The sequence below is a fragment of the Nicotiana tabacum genome, chromosome 4 (assembly GCF_000715075.1).
Source record: "Nicotiana tabacum cultivar K326 chromosome 4, ASM71507v2, whole genome shotgun sequence".
Classification (NCBI taxonomy): Eukaryota; Viridiplantae; Streptophyta; class Magnoliopsida; order Solanales; family Solanaceae; genus Nicotiana; species Nicotiana tabacum.
Window position 1 is genome coordinate 639,783 of NC_134083.1, and position 23,344 is coordinate 663,126.

Below are 23,344 nucleotides of genomic sequence, written 5' to 3' on the forward strand. Positions count from 1 at the left end.
GAACGCACCAAACATGTCAAAATCTCCTCGGGCTGCCAGCTTCTCAAAAGAATGGAAGCAAAATTTGGAGATAGTGCGGAGCTATCTTGTCAAAGCCCAAAAGCGGATGAAGAGGCATGCTGATCAGAATCGCCGCTTTGTGGAATACCAGGTGGGAGACAAAGTGATGGTCAAAATCCCAAAGCGGTACTTGTTTGCAGGGGTCCATGACCCTCGCCTATTGCAAAAATATATTGGACCCTTGTCCATTGAAAGGCGCATTGGGAAAGTTGCATACCGGGTGGATACCCCAGCTTGGTGGAAAATCCATCCTGTTTTCCATGTCAGTCTCCTGAAACCTTTTCGGGAAGATGTGGAGGATCCTTCACGAAGCCAACTCACAATACCAAGTATTCGAGGCCCCAATTCAACCGGAAAAAGGCGTGCTGAAGCTATTCTTGATGATCGAGTGATTCACGCCTCAAGAAAAGATCACCAGGAGTTCTTGGTGAAATGGCAGGGATGTGATGCAGAGGAGAATACTTGGGAGAGGGGAACAAACCTCAAAGCCTACAAGAGCCTGATTGATGATTACCTTGCAAGGAAGGCGCCGAGGACGTCGCCAACTCAGGTGGGGGAGAATGTCATGGGCGGCTTTCCAGCCATGCCCCATGATCCCTTGGACGCGCCCCGTGGCGTCCTGGCCAACCTCCCAATGCCCGTCGCCACGGTCGGCCCCGTGGTCTCGGCAGCTCCAAGTGACAAGCGCGCATGTGCCTCTGTCGCCCCACCGATAGCCATCGCCAGCGCCCAGCCACAGGCAAAAGCCAATAGCGCCGCGCGCGCAGACAATGCCGCGCGCGCAGACCCTGATGCTAAAGACAAAGTTGCTGCCAGCGGACTTGCTGCTGCTTTGTAGAAGACTAAGTCCTTTTTATTGTAAATATAGAGTAGTTTTGCTGCATTTTCTTTAAGTGTGATTTTCCAGCTTTCATAGGTCTAGTCATGTAACTTTGGTTTATTTTTTTTAAGTATTATTAAGGGGGACCAAGCAATCAAAACTTTCAAGCAAGCAAATAATTCTCTGTACTGGTGTCTCTCCCCCCCGACACCGTCTTGTTTTCTGTAATAGCTTTCATTCAATGCAATCAAGCTTTCTTTCATTCTCAATTCTCTTTTCTGCTCTCTTTCAATTGCTCATGACATTGGTTTTCCCGTACGGTACTGACAATCTAGTCTAGCGTACGGAGGGGACCTCAGTTGGCGGACAGCAACCGTACTGACATCGGTTGCCTAGCCTTACGTCGCCCTTCCAAGGAACTTCAGGAAGGCGCCGCGTAACAATTATTATGAGACTAAGATTCTATTGTATTTTGACTTTTGTTAACGGCCGCTAGTTTTTGAAGTAAAACAAACAGTTGACTTTTTGACTTTCTGCATTGCTTCAAACAATTGACGGCCCCACGAGGAAGATTTGTAGCGGCCGGGAATTGTAGGCAACGAACGGCAAACCTTATCTCATGGCCGTTGCAATGACTCACTTTACTATTCTTTGGCAGCCGCAACTGTTGCTTGCTCCATCTAGGTCTCGCTCTCAGCTCGACGCTTGCAGTATATGTACTCGAAAAACATTCTCTTCCCCTTCTGGTAAAAACCGGAGCAATCATCATCATTTTCAGCACACTACCAATTCCAAGTATGGGATTCTGAATTGTGTATGCTGCTCTACCGATTCAACTTCACGCCGTGGTTTCGGTGGTCCGAATGACGGCAACACTAAGAAGGTCTTGCTTATCATCTTTCGTTTCTATCTTCTGCAACGCATTGACATTTCATCTCTCTTTTCAGACCCAATTGATGTCACCCTTTTGATTTTGTAACCATAATTTGAATCTAGTGCTAAACTGTTATCCCTGAATTTGGATCTAATGCTAAACTGTTGCTGCTACTTAAATTTAGGGAAAGAATTCTGCAACCGCCAGAAGGCAGGCCAAGGGCATAGTACGTCCGCAAAGGTGCTCATCTCTTTCTTCCTCCGTGGAACTTTTTGTTATATATTGTTTACATTTAATTAATAATTTTTTTTTAAAAAATCAATCCTTTCATAGCTTTGTAGCCACCAATAACGACTATCGTCTATTTAAATACAATTGGTCCTTTCGAAAGTGTTCTAACTTTTGCAGTAAATATTTCTTCTTTTATAACTTTCCTCCAAAACTCTCCTCCTTGTCTAAAGTTCTACTCGTGAATCAAGTTGGTATTTCTTGCTTTCCTAAGAGGAATTTCTCCACCACTTAAGTAGTGCAGAAATTCAAACGATTGCCATATCTTTTTTTTTTTCCGGTAAAGCTATTTGCATTAATCCCATCGCAACCTCGCGAAGGAGAGGGAGCAAATATCGCTTTTAGGAAAGCATTTTAACGTGTTCTAATTCTTCATCTTTGGTGTTCTTAGTTCATATTATCCAATGCTTCTCGGGGCACCTTGTATGTGGTATGCAAAATATGCTGATTCACCGCAAATGGTTTAACAGTTGTATCATGCTGAATTATTTCGTTTTTAGCAACTCTTACGATGAATGATCAAGAAATATGGCAATAGTTGGTGATTCTTTATATGACAACAAAAATCAAGCTAAAAAAATATTTATGAAATGGTTCTAAGTTTGTTAAAAGACAAATGGGATGGGTTTCGTGTCCTTGGAAATCCACTTTGCAGGGTTTTCCTTATCGTTCTGCAACACGTTTTGAACATATAAAAATACCTTTATTTTGAAATTCCATTGGACTCGACTGGAGTAATGTATTATAGGAATCATCCTCTTTCAATCAAAGAGCTATTTGAACGATTCCCATGTTTGTAGTTCGAAAGGAATAGGATCCCAGGAAATTTATTCAAACCTGATTCTTCTGAAATTTTCTATTCCCATGAACGGCCTCTTACCAAGTGATACTGAGGAGGGCCGGACCCGTATATCGTTCTTGATTCTTGAAAAGTTGGTAATGGGACGTTGACTCAATTTGGGATAAGAATTTATTGCTTTTGCTCTCCACAAACGATATCATCATTGTGACACTGGGAGATAATTCTCTTTCTTGGAACTTCCACTTTATCCGCAATTTGAATGATAGATTATCAAATAATCTCATAACTCTATTAGCTTCTCTTATCAGTAACATCATTCTTTCCAGCTTTTAGATACTCAGATATGGATAGATTCCTCTATGTTTTTCACTCGTAAATCCTTTTCTCCTACCTCACTTATATGCAACCACTCACGAGCTTCCCTTTGGTATCTTTTTCCTTGAAAGTGAAGTTCCGTCTAAAATCAAGTAACTTGGGAGACCTTACAACACCAACCTGTTACAATGGAGAAGACCTTTTAAATCTATATTTTCAGATTCATGCATCATATGCAAGAAGAACAGTGAGGTCCACAGTCAATTATTTCGTCTTTGCACTTTTGCCAGAGGACTAAATTCAGTTGAGATGTATGATGACTCGTCTTTCTTACTAAGCGAGTTTTTAATGGTCAAACATTGGAACTTTTGTCCAAAAGTTTGGTGAAATTTTCTGAAAAGACTGTTGCATGATGTATTTGGATGGAGAGTAACATGAGGACATTGAAAGATTTGTTTCTCGGTTCAATATGTGTGATAATCTTCTCTGCATGTAAAGCACTGGGTCTTTTCATGATGTTGCTTTACTTGATCTGCAACGAGGTTAGAGGGCGATGTTCTTTCAGATATAGTAAGTCCTTTGGTTTAGGAGTCTACTCTTCTTCCATATACGGCTTCCTCTTTAATAAAATTTCCTTGTATGTCAAATAATGGAAAAGAAATGTAAAAGGAAAGGGATTTGAGATGCACCCAATCATTACTTATCAAAACAACTAGAACAACAACTACGCTTGTCTTAAACAAGTTGCAGTCAGTTATAGGTATCTACCATTTCTCCATTTAAATTCATCTCGGGCCAACTTTATACAAAATAATTAATAATAGTGCTAGGAGTTCTCTAGATCTTCTACTTGCCTAAAAATCTATGACAGGGACTAAAAGAATCCCCTCCCCCCAAGAAAGCATATGACCTAAAATAAACATAATAACATGTTTGAAACATATACGCAACCAATTAGTGTTGCCTATATATACATACCCACACACACACACATTGTGCCCTATCTGTCACTAAGTCGCATTGCTTCCAAGAAATTATAGGTCATTTGAGACAAATTCTTTCCATGTAATTTTAGGTCTAGCTCGTCCCTGTTTAACACCTCTACTCATTATGGTTTCACACCTTCGGATATTCTGAAACTAATATATGAAAAAAAGCACCACACTGGATATGGCATCTATAGTGTTGTAATGCAAAGGGAATAGACTTCCATGGATGCAAAAGTTTGAGTAATCTGACATGATATTGTGAGTGTATCGGTGTGGATGTCTATGGAGGAGGATGGAAGGTTTTAGGGAAGAGAAGATGCACTTAATAGCCGCACCCAGACCGTACTGATGTTTCTATTCTCCACCCCCTTCTATAATTCCACAATTTTCTGCTATTACCCCCTCCATAGGGCATTCTCCTCTATCCTAAACCTCCAAATCCACTTGCCTAATAGAGCTTTATTGAAGACCCTTTGATTCTTCACTCTAAGTCCTCCCATTTCTTCGGAATCGTTACAAGTACTAGATGAAATGAAACTTCCTTGTTTCGTCTGTCGCATCCCGTAGGAAGTTCCACTGAAGTCTTTCCAACGTTCAGTTATGATAATTGGAGTCTGGCATAACAACATGAAATAAGTGGGTATGCTAGACAGAGTACCTTTATGAGTACAAAGTATCTCTTTTGCCAGCCTTCTAACCACTTCTCAACCCTCTCAATCACTGGATTCCACACCAGTAGATCTCTGTTTGAAGCATCCAAAGGTAGACCAGGAGGTTGTAGGTAATGCACCAATTATCCACCCTACCTACCAGTATGATCTCACATTTTCTGAGGTTGATGTTGAGGCATAACACAACCTGGAACCAGATGAGGATCTGCCTCAAGTATGAGAAACATCTGCGATATGCATCACAGAACACCAAAGTATCATCTGCAAATAAGAGATGGTGCACCAGTATGTACGTGAAGACCTAACCTAAGAGGCGATATAGAAAGGTCATTTCATGTCAGAGATATTAATTTAATTTGAATGATACCATGTCATAATGGAGAAGATTCATAGTTTTTCAGTTCTCTCATCTCCTTCTAGTGCTTTAGAAATTATTTGTATTTGTTCTATTGAACTTGTACCTTGGTGTTTTCTAGAATTACATGTTGATCTAAATAGTGCTTTGAAGTCAGCAACCTTTTCTCTTTGTCATTATTTCATTCTTGAAAAAAATAAAAAATGAAGAAGCTAATAATAAAAATAAAAAAAATAATAATAATAATATATATATATATATATATATATATATATATATATATATATATATATATATATATATATATATATAGAGAGAGAGAGAGAGAGAGAGAGAGAGAGAGAGAGAGAGAGAGAGAGAGAGAGAGAGAGAGAGAGAGAGAGAGATTATCTAAAGCTATTGTTTACTCTTGCAGGAATTCATCCACTCCACAGTCCGATGACCTCCTTAATCGTTAGTAAACAGCCCTACCTTGCATGTTCTGCAGTGTGTAGTTGCGTATCTTTTTTGTTTGTACCTATGGTTACCGATTAATAATTTAGAGAAATGGAAAACTTTTGTTTAATTAGATGTATAAATTATAGGATGCATCAGATTATTAGCATTAAACGAATATTATACATTGAAAACTTTTAAACCTAAATTTTTTTTTGTTCTGCAATACTGACAATATAAAGAATAACAATCATTTGGGTTTAAATTGTGATGTATTGCTCGGGTTCACAACAGCTGGATGTGTTTCCGACACTTGGTTGAATCGATACCCTTTGGCCCTACCTGGGATATGTTAATAGATTACTGTTTAGCGCTGGATCCAATTTTTTCTCATACTGAACAGTTAATAAACTCTGCAATCAATTATTCTGATGTTTCTCTTGCCAGTTGGATTAGCAACTCTAACATTCCTTTTTGTGGTTTCCCCTTTCGAACTTATCTTTTGATTCCTTCATCATCCTTCCACTTGTCAAAATTATTTGAAAATGATAGTGTATCTTTTAATTGCCTCTTGGCACATTCTTCCGGAGTATAAATTTGATACTTCTGGCTAAAACTGTTATGCTTTTGGAAGCTTATTTCCAATCCAAAATGTATGATGTTCTTCTGAAGCTTATTTCCAATCCAAAATGTGTGATCATGTTTTTCTGTTATCATACTAAGTGGTCTCTTAAAGATTTCTTTTGTTATCTCTTGTTTAAAGTGAGGTCTGAGTAACAGATCTTGTTGCATATATCATATGAGGCTCATTTTCGTGCAGAAGCACCTCGTTTGAGCTCTATGAATGATGTCGGAAAGGCAAAAAGTGTGGCATCAGATCCTCAGTTTGAGGAACGGTTGCAAGCAGTAAAAAGGTGCTACTACTATTTAGAATGGTTTCTACCCCACTGCTTATCTGCAGTAGCTATCTTCCTTATAAGAATTTTAGATGTATGAATGCAGTAACTTGCCATTCTAAATTTTCTTATCAAGCCAGTTTTCCGCTCATATTGTATTGGAGTCCAAAATTTGATGATGCACGAAAGCTGCTAAAAGAGATGATGTTTCATCGCTGAACGTGGTGTACTCATTGATGTCACAGACATGCCAGTAGCCCTCGTACCTATTCTTCATTTTATCATCTTGTATGGATAGTCACAAATGAGATTCAAATAGAGAGTCTCTGTGCACCCCCTCCACCCACCCCCCAAAAAGGAGGAAGTAATCATAGACTAGGAGAGATTCTTTTAGCAGTGTTGACCAATTAATCACCTGGTACTGGTAGTGGCAATCATTTGTACAATGACCTAGTACAAAAATAATTTCCGAACTACTTGACCATGCTTACTGGAGGCATCACCACCGCTTTGCATTCCAAGCAAGAGACTGACTGAATGATCACTTGTTACAAGTGCCGCGATCAAGTATTTAGACCTCAGATTCCAGGGCTAATTGATGTGCGATTTCAACTTCTGCGTTTATGTTCTAGGCTACTTTGGGATATTCTTTGTTCTTATAAAGTAAGCTGCTTCTACATTGTTGGCTATGCTAAATCTATGCTGTGTCAAATATTGATGTCTAATTCCTTCATTTAGATTTTTTTCCCCCATGTTTGTGGACTATGTCACTAATTTGTTGATGACATTATCCTTTTTTCTCTTTTCTTCTTCATTGATTAAAATGTGTTTCATTGACTGACATTTCCACTAACTGGTAGGTTGGCACTAAAGCAGAAAAAAGCAGAGGAAGAGAAAGCATACGGAGCAATTGACTATGATGCTCCGATCGAGTCCGAAAGTACTACAATTGGACTGGGTACCAAGGTAGTGCTATAATGGAGCTGACACATCTCCGTGTTGATCCAATCTGAGTTCTTTCTTCATATGGCCACTAATAGATTCATGCGGAATTTAATAGATTGGAGTTGGAGCAGCTGTTATTGTATTTGGACTCGTATTTGCACTTGGTGACTTTCTTCCTTCTGGAAGGTAGATTGTGGTGCTTCCAACTATGCTGGCTATTAGTTATCAAATAGATCTCATCATTTGCATCCTGGTTTTCTTTTCTACTCAATCCAGAGGTTACAAAGTTTCATGATTTGCTTGTTGCTTATTTCTTTTCAGTTTTTTTCTTAACGTAATCCTAATGAAGCCATTGGTGCAGTGTTAGTCCCACTGAGGAGATTTCCAGCACTGATAAGAGAATTGCTGAAGATGAGAGAGCTAACCTCCTGGTAAAATGTTTGCTGTCACATTGAAATTAGTTTTTTTCTAGTGTGCAACTATAAGAAAGGAAAGACATACTTTTGAGTTCAGTTGAAAATTGCTGCAGAAAGAATAGGCAATATCGGTGAAGGCACCTATTGCCAATCCCTGTCATCTCTTTATCTAATGGGCTTTCGTCTGTAGTATTCATTGCTAGTCAGTAGGCCCAACTTGTCTCTATATGCACATTCTTCAATACACTGTTTTTTGTTTTCTCTGTTGTGTGCGTTTTTCTTGAATACTAAGTATTGGATGAAAGTACGAAACAGGTCCAAATGGAGTTAAATGAATTTTTAGGATATAAAAATGTGCTATTCTAGCAATTTCTACATATAGAAGCTCTTTAGGAAAAAAAACTGTTAGTAATATGTTAAATTCACTCAATTTTATATAATTTCATGGACGCCTATATGTGTGCTCTGTTATTTAGATGATATTTTCCTTATCTATTTCCCTATATATTGTTGAAATATCATCAGATTTAATGCTTTTGCAGAAGACGCTTCAGCAAATTGAGGCAACACTGGCTTCCTCACCAGAGGATTCAATCTCCCTTGAAGTGAGTTATCGTATATGATGTAATTTAAGATGTTTTTGTTTGTAATCCTATGCTTACAGTTTCAGAATTTCTCATTTCACTCATCAAGATATAGCATACCTTCTTAGTTTAGACTCCTTGAGTGGCATATACTTGTGCTCTGGGTGGAGACGTTAACTTATTGCTTATGGAGGTGAAACCGTTTTGCAAGTTAAACATTGCTCACCCATCGTTTCCGCTGCTCTATTAACTTTGTGGGAGTTACGATATGAAAAGCAAGTCTCTTAGCTTTTACTAGAGACTTTGGAACCCTTAGACTATGTGGTTCTTTGCCTCCAATTGTTTTTGCCATGTTAGTTGATGGACATCAACCCATTTCTTTTATAATGAGTCATTCAGCTTGAATCGAGCAGACAATTTCCCAGTTCGGCAACACTAAAGTCCCAGGGTTAGTTGATATTCATATTATAATTTTGATGACTTTTTGCTGGTGTGCAACTACTATACTGGCCCTAACCGTCTAATTCCTCGCCTAGCATGAAACCTTATGATGCCCCTTGTCCTCAACATCCCTGTGCATCATAGTTTCAATCCACACTGATGTCTTGTCCCAGTCACCCTTACCAAAAATGATGACATTTGGGTGATATTTAGGTGAAAGGAGGTATCAAATTTCTACAGGTTCTTATTCCGGAAAAACATGGGTTTAATGTCTCACTCTCCTCTTTCCTATATTCCAACAACAATCAAGTGGATTGGGTCATGATTTATTAAGGCCTCAACAATTGTTTGCTGAAAAGGTGCATTCATAATTGAGTGCCAGCGCTTGAGGTTCACAATATAGGAATCCCTTATAAGTTTGAGTATCAAATTGTGGATTATATGGGTTATGTCAAATTGGTTTCCTAAGGTCCAGAAGTTTAACTATTAGCTGTCTTGTGGAAGTCAAAAGGGGAAATTCTCTGTGGGGGCTGATAGAGGTAGTAACAGTGAATTTCAGACTACAAGGCTGATAATTGTAAAAATTGTCGGTTATTGCTTTGGATAGAAAGTCCTCAGAAAAAAAATTGCTCTTTTGTGTTTCTTAGGAGATGAAAGATAGAAATGCTCATTGTGCCCTGTCAATTATAAGGATTTTCCTTTATAATGTTATGTAAGAATTCTTGCTTGACAAATTCTCTTTTGATGTCATCAGTCCAAACGACCTCTTTCTAAAATTTCACTCTGCAACTGTGTAAGATTCTTTTTTTGAGAACGAACAACTGTGTAAGTTTCTTTAAATGGTTTGCAGGGAGCTGCTGTGACCTTAGCACAACTGGGGGAGTACAATCGAGCCTCTTCCCTTCTTGAGGATTTGATTAAGGTTTTCTTTTGGCTGATGTATTATTTTGTTTATGAAGAGATTTTTCGAGTCCATATGGATATCACGAAATAACCTGTTTGCAAATGCAGAAGAAACCGAGTGACCCTGATGTCTACCGCTTGCTTGGAGAAGTCAAATATGAACTGAAGGATTATGAAGGAAGTGCTACTGCTTTTAGGATGTCTTGCATGGTCAGTAGCTTATATGCTGGATAATATGCCTATTCTAGTATACTTCGTTACTGTGCGAAATACAACAACAACAAACCCAGTGAAATCCCCTATCCTATGAAAGTAGAGAGGCTGTTTCTGATATACCCTGAAGCAATAAACAAACAATAGCACCAACAAGGTAATAGGACAACGGAAGCAGATGACACATCATGTAATAACAAAGATCTAGGAATACGAAAATACAAGAATTGTGCCAATACTACTGGTAAGAATGACACACCGTGTAATAACAAGGAACTAGGAATAGGAAAATATAAGACTAGTACTAATACTACTGGTAAGATTAGGGGAAACTGTCGACTACATGTCAACCCACAACCCTAATTTTCGACCTCCACACCTTCTTATCGAGGGTCATGTCCTCGATAAGCTGAAGTAATGCCATGTACTGCCTAATCACCTCTCCCCAATACTTCTTAGACCTCCCTCTACCGCTCCTCTAACCTGTCATGGTCAACCTCTCACACCTCCTAACCGGGGCATCAATGTCTCTCCTCTTCATATACCCAAACCATCTCAACCTCGATTCCCGCAACTTGTCTTCCACGGGAGCCATGCCCACCTTGTCCCTAATAACTTCATTCTTAATCTTATCCTTCCTGGTAATAAGAAAATTATATTATTGATTGATGTTTTAACTATAATACAATGAGCCCTATTTATAACTATACACAATACATACTCTACTCTTATTTCATGTGGATTATACTTATTTACACAACTATTTAACAGTTACTTTAAATAGTTTATCATTGTTTATGGTGTGTACGGTGTACCTCCTTTGAAACCTCATGTTCTTCCTTTTCTTGTAGCTCCCTTTACATGGATGAATGCTAACTTGAAAGTACTTTACCTAGGAATCTAAACATCTACCTACCCTGAAAGCTCTGTGATTTATATATATATATATATATATATATATATATATATATATATATATATATATATAAGTTTTGTCATGTTAGTTGACCATATCAGAATCCCACAAACACAAATTTAATTAGACATTATTCAGACCAAGTTTTTTCAGCACTTACATTTCTCAGCACTTTCACAAGCTTGAATAACCTGCTAGGATGGTCTTACAGGTGTCCGGAACTATTGATTTTGGAGTTCTACGTGGCCTTACAAATGCACTGATAGCTGCAAAGAAGCCAGATGAGGTTGGTTGGTCAATATGCTGTTTCCTCTTTTTCAATTATTTCATTGCCTGCACTACCAGACAGGAAATGATTCTCAGTTTCTTTGTCCCAGTTAACCACATTTTTGACAGCTTGAGAATTTGTCAGATCTGATAAAAATGTGAAGGTGTCTTCTTTGTTGGAACTGAAGAGAAAAGAGTATCCATATTTACCATCATAACCACTGTTCATAAGTAAAAAAGTGAGTCCTAGAAGTATGAACAATTATGGACAAGTGAATATTATGCACTGAGGTTGAGTGAACACTGTAAAAATGTGTTGCGCTCATTGGTGTTCAAGATACTATGTGAAACTGGATATGTAAACTGCCTAAGATTTTAGCCTTTCGCCAAGGGTATGATATTTATGAATGTTTTCTTCTCAAACTCCTGCCATGTTAATGATGCACCTTTGTTAAAATTGGATATGACATATATATTCGGTGCTTCACATGGATCCTTCAAAATATACGACAAAATAAAGTATCTGTGCAGGATTCATGTCTATGCATGAGTGCATGTAACATGTGTCGAAATTCATATACGTCTTGATTCATCACTTGATTAATGAAATCTTATAAAGCTTTCTATAATATGCCTTACGATATTCTCTATTTTAATTATAAAATTAGCATAGGGATCAATTACCTACCATATTATACATAGTCTACTTGGACTCGGGTGAGTGTGTCCAATATGGGTGCGGATCTAATATGGGTGCGGATCTAGAGGTTGAATCCTTCATCGATTATGTTTGCTGCTATAATAACATAATTAAATCTGAATTCCTATCATTTTCATGTCAATATGTGGACTTGATATGACTGTTACATTTTTAGGCTGTTCAAATGCTTTTGGCATCTCGCAAACGTCTAAATGAAGAAAAAACTATCGGTAGCAGTGATGGAACCAAGAAGAGTGCAGTGAAATCAAAGTCAGACGTTGACCCAATTCAAGTAAGCTTTGATATCATAGCATGTCAAATCTGCTAGTCCCTTAGTCTTAATTTGTTTGGCACAATTATTATTTGGGGAGTAAACAAATTCTCAAACATTTATTAAATATTTCTTACTTTGAATTTCTAAACATGTAAATTTATCTAAAATATAAGTTCTCTTTGAAACTTAGATGAGTTGCCACCTGCACTCTGAACCCCGGAGGAAATAGTTGTTAGGTTTTATCATGTCTCCACTAACTCATCTGGTAGCATGTAAAACTTTCTTCATCTATAAAAAGATTACCACATGAATCCAAATAATACACATTGGCGCACCACTATCACGGCTGTCCGATACATTGGAGCAGATGTTAGAGAATGAAACCAACAGTAGAGATCAATAAAAATAAAAATCTAGTTAATAATTTGAGGAAATGACAATGGAGAAGAAGTTCCTAGCGTTAGATGACTAGCACTACCAGAATATCATGTTCAAAGCTGTTAACAATTTCTACAGTTCTTTCACTTAGTTCAACTGTAAAGCTGTTCAAACGTGTTAGGTACTGTTGGTTAATATGAGCGAATACTGCAGAGTGCACATTTAATGAGTATTAACTTCTTGCCACAAGATATACAAAGTCCGGTGCAGATTTAGGCCCAAATTATGGTGCACGTGAACCCATGATCTTTCTGCCAAACTAGGTATTTTTGTACATAATTCCTAGAATTGATCAAATATTATTTGCTGCCCCTTATGCTCCAAAGTGGTTCAATAGTACACTTGGTTGAATGTTGAGTTATTTATCCAAAAGAAGAGGGATCAATTCCTACTAAATAATTTTTTTGTTCTTCTTTCTATACTGGTGCACCCATGTTCTATAAATCCTTGATCCGCCTTTGTACAAAGTTGTTTCGTCTTTTCCTCTATGCATAGCACAGGCAAGAGGTTGATAGGATCTTATCTGGAACCCTTACCAATCACGCTCTCTTATGTCATCTCGTTTTGTAAGTGCCAAATGTAATTTTGAAAATCCTATTCAAGAAAATGAGGCAATTAAGTAGTCATTGACAATTTGGAACTTTTCTCTTGTTGCTAACTTCTGTACAACTCATTATCCTCCAAAGCATTATGAGCTAGTCTTTTAATGCAAAATTGTGTTTTCTGTTTTCACAAAACTAGTCTTTATATTTAATTTGGCCTACTATGCAAGTGAAATAAACAAGTAAACAACCACTTTCCTTAGTGGCGAGCCACTTTTGAGCGAACTGAACTCTTGGACTAGCTGAAAGGGAAGGGGGAAATTGTACAAAGTATCTTTCCCTCATTTAACTATTTAAGGCACCAGTCTCAAAGGCAAGGAATGTTGCACTCTTGTGCTTGAACGAATGCACTCATTGCTTGTGGTTATGTTGAATTTTTTTTCTTCTCGTTTACAGGTTGACCTGCTTCTTGGAAAATCATACTCAGAATGGGGTCGTGTCAGCGATGCTGTGTCTGTATATAATCAACTCATTTCTACCTATCCTGATGACTTTAGGGGTTACTTAGCAAAGGTTTTTTCCATCTGGTCCTTATATATTTTACCGCGATGGTTATTTCCATATTCTTTCACTTAAAGTTTGCGCGATAAGTGGATTACACATTTGGGTGATCCGAAAATTGTGTTTTGTGCAATTGTTATTGACACAACAACAACAACCCAGTAAAATCCCACAAGTGGGGTATGGGGAGGGTAGAATGTACGTAGACCTTATCCCTACCCCTGAGGGATAGAGAGACTGTTTCCGAGAGACTCTCAGCTCAAGAAGACGAAAAACGACAATAGAATCTGTGACAACAAAAATCAGAGTGATAATATTAGCATCGTATGAAACAGAAAATGGATAGAAAAGCAATAACAACAACCAGTAATAGAGCCACCGTACTATGAAAAAAAATGGAAAAATAGTGTGGACACAAACTTACACCACTAATAACCAGTGTTTTTAAGAGCGAGAAGCGCAAAAAAGCGACAAGGGCTCGCCTCGCTTCAAAAGCGAAGCGCACGCTTTATTAAAGTGAAGCGCAATTCTTAAAAAACATAATGTAAACCTTGCAAAGACACAATATAAAATTATAAATAATCAAAAAGTTCAATTTAAAAACTTAAAAGTAGGTACTATGTACCACCAAATCCTCCACAAACCATAGGACAAGTAAAATCAAAGCTACTAAATTACTAGAATCAACATCTTATTCTTCTACTCTTCTTCTTCTTCTTCAAGATTGTCAAAATCTTGAATTCCTCTATTATCTTCATATTGCTCGTCATCTTCTTCTTCCCCCTCCTCTTCATGATCACTTTCATCTTCATCAATTAGGGATAGGGATCGACTTGTAGTAGCCACACTTTTTCCCTTCCTAATCGAGCTTGCACTTGAAGTATTCCCCCTTAAACCATAAGGATTCTCCCCAACTCCACTAGCAACCGCAACATCACCCCAAGTGAAATTAGAGTCGCCTTCAAATACTTCTTCATCTTCACAATTTTCGGGGACTCCGGTTAGCCACTCATTAGCCTCATCAATATTGTCCAAAAGAATTGGATCAATTAAATTGCGGTGGTTGTAGCGACGCCTCAATGCTCTATTGTATTTTATGAACACAAGATTATGGAGGCGCTTCAAGGTTAGTCGATTCCTCTTCTTTGTATGAATCTACAAACAAGATGTGTCAACTAATTAGTAGGAGTTGGGACAATTGAGATATAATTTACTTTATCTCAAAACACGAAATAATTCTTTTTATTTCTCACGTGTTCAAAAACGCTCCAGTTCCTTTCACATCCGGATGAGCTACAGGTTAAACTTAGAACTCTGATGGCGAAAGTCTGTAAATTCGGAGTCTCTACACCATATTGGTCCCACCATTCAACTATAGAAGTGAAAAAAAATATTCAAGAGTTAATAAGTATAAAAAATACATTAAAGTTAGAGCTATAAAATATAGAAGCACTTGGTCACCTGGCGCCTTCGTCTTTCCTTGTTTAATAGCAAGTCAGAGCTTAAAAAGTCCCTCAGCTGCCTTGTAAATAGCAAGTTGATCTACTATCTTTTCTTGCAAGTCTTCATCTGGGGCCAACTTGATAACAACCTCATGGAATCCTGTCCACACTTCTCTAGCCAATGAATTATTCTCATGCTGATCATAAAAGAGTGACGGGTTCAGAATAAGTCCAGCTGAATGCAAAGGTCTATGAAGTTGCTCACTCCATCTTGCATCAATGATCTGAAAGACCTTTGCATATTTCTGCTCATCAGTGAATGATGCTTGAATAGCCTCCTTGACCCTATCCATAGCTTCATAGAGGTAGCCCATTGGTGGTTTTTGCTCCCCATCCACCAAACGGAGTACTTTAATCAAAGGGCCACCAATTTTAAGAGCATGAAGGACATTATTCCAAAAAGAATAAGAAAGAATAATGCGTGCAACATCTTTCCCCGCACTTTCCTTTGCAAATCTACTCTTGCTCCATTCCTCTGAAGTGAATAACTTTCTCAAATTGGATTTTTACAAGTGGATACTATGCAAAGTCAAGAAAGCAGTGGCGAACCTTGTCTTGCCCGGTTTCACCAAATTTTTTTGTCTGGTGAATCTTCTCATCATATTCAATAACAAGGGCCGTTGAGAAATATAAGAATGTACCCTAACGCCGTGGCCAAAAACTGTAGAGAAGGGTTTTTCCTTGAAAATGTCCCCGAATATTAAGTTGATACAATGAGCCGCACATGGAGTCCAATAGACATTCTTGTACGCTCCTTCCACCATGCCACCCGCTTTCACATTTTCACTCGCATTATCAGTGACCACTTGAACAACTTTGCTTGGGCCAATCTTTTCAATGGTGTTCTGAAACAAGGTGAACATTTTGATGTGGTCAGTGGATGAGTCGCTAGCATCAATGGACTCAAGAAACAAACTTCCCTTGGGAGAATTCACCAACACATTAATAATCATTTTCCCAATTCTTGCCGTCCACTTATCCATCATAATGGAGCAGTCATACTTGTTCCACGCAACTTTATGTTCCTCCACAATTTTATTAGTCTACTCCACTTCCTTATTTAGATAAGGACCTCTGATTTCATGATAAGTGGGAGGCTTCATTCCAGGTCCGTATTGACCAACGGCCTCAATAAAGTCTCCAAAAGTGTCAGTGTAGTTGACACAATTGAAGGGGAGCCCAACATCATAGACCCATCGTGCAAAAGCTCTAACTGCACGATCCCTCAAAATGTCCTTAGCAATTTTTTGTACATCTTTTCCACCGCTCTTTCCTTCCGTCTTCTTTGGGAAATAGCAATCTATAGGACCTTTAGTCCTACTCGTACCCGTCGATCCATTGCTTGAAGAGATTGCATCTCTTCCTCGTTTTGTTGGAAGTGACAATTCTTCAATATCATCATCATCATCATCATCAAGATTGGTCACCAATGGTTGATGACTCATTTGATTTTTTTGCTCCTTCTTCTTCTCAACAAAATTCTTTATTTCATCCCTCACCTCCGGTGGGCATTTCGGACAACTTGTGACGTTTCTATCGCCACCAATAAGATGGAATTTAAAGCGATAAATTTCACCCGTTGTAATCTTGTTACAAAACTTGCATACAACATTTGTATTCTTCTCATTAACTCTATCGCCATATCGCCAAGCCGGTCTTTATCTTTCGATCTTTGAGACATTTTGAAATCCCTATTAAGATATAAGAAAATACATAATCAAATAAACTGAAAATACATATAATATATATAATAATTAATTTTATAAACCGAAATACACATTAAAAAAATCAAATAAACTAAAATATAACATATATAATTTTCTAAAATGAAATACATATAAAATTAATCAAATAAACTGAAAACATAACATATATATAATAATTAATTTTATATACTGAAAAATACATTAAGAAAAATCAAATAAACTGAAAAATATAACATATATAAATAATAATTAATTTTATATACTGAAATATACATTAAAAAAATTAAATAAACTGAAAATATAACATATATAAATAATAATTAATTTTATAAACTAAAATACATATTAAAATTAATAAATAAGAAGAATAAAAGGGGGGAAAAACAGAATCTGGACGGGTTAGAGATAAAAGGAAGAAGAAGAAGACGCTGAAGTCTGAACATTCAACAGTGTGCAAACTGGACTGTCAGAGATAAACGGAGAAGAAGAAGGAAGAAAGAAGGAAAAAGAAAGAAAAAAAAAGCAGAATCTAGACGGGAACAAGAAGAAGAAAGAAAGAAGAAAGAAAAAAAAGAGAAGAAGAAAGGCGAAGAAGAAAATTACCTGGACTAGTCAGCAATGTCGATGAAGTTGAACCCTAGCTTTGGTCGACGTCGATCGAAGAAGAAAGAAGAAGAAATGGTCAGTTTTTGTCGATTTAGGGTCTGTTTTGTATAATAAAAAAACAGACCCAAAGTTTTTTTTTTTTAAAAAGGGCCCTCTGCGCTTTTTTAACAGAAGCGATCGCTTCATCGCTTTCCTCGCTTCGTCGCTTCCTCCATTGAAGCGTGCGCTTCCCTCGGTCGAGTCGCCTCAGGCAGCTAGAAGCGACACTGGGTCGCGTCGCGTCGCTTCGCACTTAAAGCGACGAAGCGATCGCTTTTCTAAACAATGCTAATAACCCAAAGACAACACCCTAACAGGCTAGCTCCACCCCCGATACGAAGGAAGAAAAGCGCTCGACTCCCTCCTAACCATCCACCCTAATGCTCGTTCTCCACACCTTCCTATCTAGAGTCGGGTCCTCGAAAATCTGAAGTCGTGCCATGTCCTGCCTGATCACCTCACCCCAAAACTTCTTAGGTCGCCTTCTACCTCTTCTCATATCCGTCAAAGCTAACCGCTCACACCTCCTAACCGGGGCATCTTGGTTTCTCCTCCGCACGTGCCCGAACCATCTAAGTCTCGCTTCCCGCATCTTGTCGTCTATGGGAGCCACGTCCACCTTCTCCCGAATATCTTCATTCCTAATCTTATACAGCCTAGTGTGCCCACACATCTATCTCAGCATGCTCATCTCTGCTACTTTCACCTTCTGAATATGAGAATTTTTGAGTGGCCAACACTTAGCCCCATATAACATGGTCGGTCTAACTACCGCTCGATAAAACTTGCCCTTAAGTTTCGGTGGCACCTTCTTGTCACACAGGGCTCCAGAAGCTAACCTCCATTTCATCCACCCCACCCCAATACGATGCGTGACATCCTCATCAATCTCCCCGCTCCCCTGGATAATTGACCCAAGGTACTTGAAACTTCCTCTCTTGGAGATGACTTGTGAGTCAAGCCTCACGTCCAAATCAGCTTCCCCCGTCCATTGCTGAACTTGCACTCCAGATATTCTGTCTTAGTCCTACTCAACTTGAAACCCTTAGACTCAAGAGACTGTCTCCAAACCTCCAGCCTCTCGTTAACGTCGCCTCGCGTCTCATCAATCAATCAGAGCTATATCATCAGCGAACAACATATACCAAGGCACCTCCCCTTGAATATGGTGTGTGAGTGCATCCATCACTAGAGCAAATAAGAACGGGCTGAGCGCAGATCCTTGGTGCAACCCCATAACAACCGGGAAATGCTCTGAGTCACCACCCACAGTCCTAACCCGAGTGTTAGCTCCATCATACATGTTCTTTATCACCCCTAATGTAAGCTACTGGTACACCTTTCACCTCCGGGCATCTCCAAAGCACCTCCCTGGGAACCTTGTCATATGCTTTCTCAATGTCAATAAACACCATGTGCAAGTCCTTCCTATCCTTGTACTGTTCCACCAACCTCCTGATAAAGTGGATAGCCTCCGTAGTCGAACGACCCGGCATGAACCCGAATTGGTGGTCAGAAATAGACATCGCCCTCCTCAACCTTCCTTCCACCACCCTCTCCCAAACTTTCATAGTATGATTGTTATTGACACACTTTAGTAATATTGTGTAATTGACGTTAAGTTTAATTAAAAGAAATACTAGAGTTCCTAATCTGCAAAGCTTATTTTAATGTGGAGATAGTAGAGATAAGATGCAAAGGACAGTGTGAAGCGTAGCATTTAAGGAATAAATTGCTAGTTTTCAGCAAATTTCAAATTAGTGTAAAGGAATAGTAATCGATAAATAGCATAATATCTTACAGCATGAAAATGTTTCATAATGACGTGATAATTATTTTTAAAATTTTTGTGATATATTTATAGGTTTAAGATATTGATCATCTCGATTTGTGCAGGGTATTATTTTGAAAGAGAACGGAAATGTTGGTGATGCTGAGAGAATGTTTATACAAGTGAGTATATGAATAGCTATATGAATAGTCTCAGACACCCTTCCCATAAGCTGACACCAAGATAAACGCTTCCTTCCATCTTCGTCTTTTTAAGAGACGATGATCAACGTGCTATGCTTCTCCTTTGGCATGAGGTCCTTGGCTTGAGATTATTAGGTAGTTAAAGCCAACTGGGGCCTTGTGTTAACTCTCCCTTTCCCTTGCAATTATTTTCTATAATTTCTATGAACAAAATACTAAGTTATTATTGGTCATTAGTTATGGTACAATTATTACTGTCCCAGATATGACAAATGGTTTACCTTTCTTATTGGGAAGCATTCTTGTTTTGCCTTCTCATAGGCAACATAAGGATGCGCTCTTTACTCTAATAAAACTTGACATTGATGAAACTTTCTTTTCATATTTAAATACCCCAGATAACTTGAAGGCAAAATAATGAATTGTAGGTAGAGGAGTCCTACTTCTCTCTAGAGTCTAAAAATGTGAAAGAGTAGCTGATGGGAAAGAACCCAGATTCAGAGTTCTGGAGAATGGAGATCATATACTGAAAAGAAAGGAGTTCCTCAAGATTTGTCTGATTGCCAGATTTGAGCAGATAGATTCTGCTTGAACTACTTTTTCTTTTATACCTTTGCTTTTAACAAATAACAAGGAGTACATGAAAATAAGTATTCTTCATTTTGCTCATTTTTTATAAGCTTGATTAGACAATCTTTTGAGTCACATAAACTGCTACTGGGGTAGTAATATAGGTCATGATAGTTAATAGTCAAAATATTAAAAAAATATTGAGAAATGGTGATTTAAAATTTTTCTTTGATTCTCCAAATAGTAATAGTGACACATAAAAATGGAATAGAGGAACTATCTTTTTAAATTGTGCTTGGGCCTGTGGTCTGCACAGGCTTCCTCTCCACTAGTAGTTTAATATGTTTGAGTACTGCTGCTTTGTTGCACTCCGATAATCCTATCCAACTTTTGCCTCAGCTTTCTCAAGCTTGAGTCCACTTCCCATGAAACTTTTCAGCACTTACTCTCTAGGTAGTTTACAGACTGGGAATAGATGCTTGTATGCCAAAAGGAACAGAATAATTATTTTCAGTATTTTGAAGTATACCGGCATAGAATACCTCTCTTGATGTGGAACTACAAATTTTTGGCTGGCAGTAGCAGCCCTGTCAAGCTCAAGAATAAAAGGTAATGAATATGGTTACTGAAAAACATGGATATGCTTCTTCTTTTTTTGGTTAGTCCGTTTATATTACTAGGACTAGGAGGGTGTACAGCATACATTGATTGTCAAAACTAGCAAAACTATGAGGAAATGGGATCTGACCCCCAGAAGGGTCGTTACAAAAAGGGGAGTTTAAAGGGATACTACTTCTACTAATCTACTATTACAACTACTAGTAGTTACTACATATCTAAGATAAGTTACTCCTGACTGATCAGCTTGTAGCATATCTGAAACAAAAGGCGATGGAGCATAAAAAAAAGTTGATTGTGTCTGAATACTCCATGCTACATCCATGTTTAGCCAGTCGGTCTGCCATCCCATTCTGCTCCCTGAATGTATGAGTGATGGATTATCCAGCTACCTGATCAAGAACCTGCAATCATTAATAAGATTAGCTTTGTGCTAGGCATAGGCCTTGTAGTAAAGCATGCAGCTCAGTTTGGACGCTAAGGTGAATATACAGTCTTATATTTGAGCAGAATGACTGGCTTGTATCTTGGGAGGGTGAATTATGGAATCTCTGGTAAGGATAAACTTGCATAGTTAGCTTGCAAAGGGACTAACTATGTAATCAGGAAAAATACATGTCGTTAGGATCTTGTTGCCATCTCTGAAAACCATAAAAGGGCATCCCGGTGCACTAAGCTCCCGCTATGCGCGGGGGCCAGGGAAGGGCCGGACCATAAGGGTCTATTGTACGCAGTCTTACCCTGCATTTCTGTTCTGCAAGAGGCTGTTTCCACGGCTCGAACCCATGACCTCCTGGTCACATGGCAACAACTTTACCAGTTACGCCAAGGCTCCCCTTCCCATCTCTGAAAACCATATGCTTCGTATTTTGGCTTATCCATGACCGGTCTTTGCTTTGTATTAGTTTAGCTATGCTCTTTTTCCCATACACAATTTAGTCATTGACAAGACATTTCTAGGTTCCTGAACAGCAGTGTCATGATAGGTCCTCTATGTTTCTACCTATGTTGCTCGAATGCTCCAAAATGTGTCTGCACCTGCGTGGGACCTTCAAAAATGCTGCAAGCTATTTGATCATTCTGTGATATCGGCATGCTTGCCTGATTGGTTTTAATGACAGAATGAAAACTTGTTAAATTTTATCTCTTAATCCAAATTTATGCACCTGCAATTTGCTTTTGAAAAATTTAAGGATTTCATGTTAACACTTAGATTATCATTCATCTTCTAACATGGGGGATGATGTGACAGGCAAGATTCTTTGCACCAGAGAATGCGAAGGCGCTTGTTGATAAGTATTCAAAGTGATTACCGTTGAATTGACCTCTGATATCCTGGCTGTTGGACTATTTGAGATGGCTCGAACAGTAGCTTGAATTGTCCAACACCAGAGAAAGGTTAGTAGGCCAAGAATTTGTGAATTGTGAGATTCTTCGGCAACTGAGAAGTAGTAACTGTATGGCAGTTTTCGCATCTGCTTCAGTTCTAATTGCTGGGTACGCTACTGGAATTGTATATTCAAGATGTACTACTTGTGTACACATAGGACATTTCTGTTTGAATAATGTGGACGATGGTCGAAAAGCGCTGTTTTGACATTCTGTGTACACTGAGGTTGGGACTACCTCTTTTCCATTTCTTCTTATTATTACTGTGTTGGTTTTTTTTTTAAAATGAAATACGCGAGGTCAGCACTCAGCAGCACCTTAGATGATACGTTCACGATATTGACGCAGTACTAACTGGGCTAATTTGGTGTCCACCAGCCAAAATCCTGCGGGGATCCAATGAAGGAAACAGAGCCATCTACCCAATCAGATTGAATTAAGGGAAAGCAATAATAGAAAGCATTACCTGTTTGGCTCGGCATTCCCTTATCATCGATCAAGAATAAGCTGGTCAATGACTAGTGTGCAGTATGGTTAACCTATAAGCCTCGATGTTATCAGGGCGTGGACAGATAACTATTCATAATTTCCTTTAACTACTTTATTATACATATTCTACTATTCTGTTTCAATTGCAGAGCCATTTGGGAACTGCCATTGGTAGCTTGAAACCAAAATAATGCAATTTAATTCTTTTATTGAGCGCTATCTGATGATTTTGGGAATGGATAGTTGATGTGATCGGATCATATCCATAATTTGACGAAATATATACTCTCTTAGCACGCATTTATGTGGATTAAAGTACGTGATTGCTGTGTGCCTCATTAACAACCAAGGAGTTGGACTTTGTGCTCTTCCTCGCATCTTGCCCTCCTCAATGCCTTACCCTTTCCCTATAGCCTAATTGTGGCTCGCTGTATTCGCATCTGCAATCGTAGTTAACTCGTTAGAGATTATTTCTCGTCAGAAATTGCAGTTTTACTGAGTCAACGAAAGTATTGGGTTCTCCAAATAAGTGCGTTGTTTTAGTTCATTTACTAGTTATGTGGGAGACCTAAAGTGTAATGAGGGATCGTTTGTGCAATAATTTATAATGTTGGTAGTTATGCAGCTGAACATCATGTAGAGATTGTCAAGTGGTAATAATAATACAGTGAACATTATGTAGGGTACACTTATTTTAAAAAAATTGTCTTTACATACTTATATTTATGTATTGTTAATACTTGTAA

The 23,344-nt window shown here is 38.3% G+C and overlaps 1 protein-coding gene across 13 annotated transcripts; it reads left to right on the forward strand.

Moving 5' to 3' along the window:
- The first annotated feature begins 1,354 nt into the window (after positions 1–1,354).
- LOC107764424 (uncharacterized) lies at positions 1,355–22,877 on the forward strand. Of its 13 annotated transcripts, XR_012708410.1 has the most exons (17): positions 1,365–1,763; positions 1,939–1,994; positions 5,590–5,627; positions 6,430–6,523; positions 7,366–7,471; positions 7,566–7,636; positions 7,812–7,881; positions 8,409–8,471; positions 9,742–9,813; positions 9,903–10,004; positions 11,135–11,209; positions 12,066–12,182; positions 13,601–13,717; positions 19,455–19,511; positions 21,973–22,118; positions 22,205–22,335; positions 22,488–22,877. XR_012708410.1 is itself a non-coding variant. In XM_075251198.1 (15 exons), exons 1-15 carry the CDS (start codon positions 1,500–1,502, stop codon positions 22,027–22,029), a joined length of 1,359 nt encoding a protein of 452 aa, XP_075107299.1. In that variant the 5' UTR covers positions 1,364–1,499; the 3' UTR covers positions 22,030–22,364. The 13 variants fall into 13 exon arrangements, 5 of the variants coding, with proteins under 5 accessions (XP_075107301.1, XP_075107302.1, XP_075107299.1 ...); XR_012708411.1 differs by having other exon boundaries at positions 1,364–1,763; positions 21,973–22,335; XR_012708413.1 differs by lacking the exon at positions 13,601–13,717 and having other exon boundaries at positions 21,973–22,335; positions 22,488–22,577; positions 22,671–22,877.
- Positions 22,878–23,344: the final 467 nt, after the last annotated feature.

Bases quoted from the DNA above. Each gene is read 5' to 3' on its own strand.
- LOC107764424 (XM_075251198.1), top strand. From the start codon at position 1,500: ATGGCCGTTGCAATGACTCACTTTACTATTCTTTGGCAGCCGCAACTG. The intron at 9,814-9,902 runs GTTTTCTTTTGG...TTGCAAATGCAG, and splicing joins TTCTTGAGGATTTGATTAAG to AAGAAACCGAGTGACCCTGA. The intron at 12,183-13,600 runs GTAAGCTTTGAT...TCTCGTTTACAG, and splicing joins CAGACGTTGACCCAATTCAA to GTTGACCTGCTTCTTGGAAA.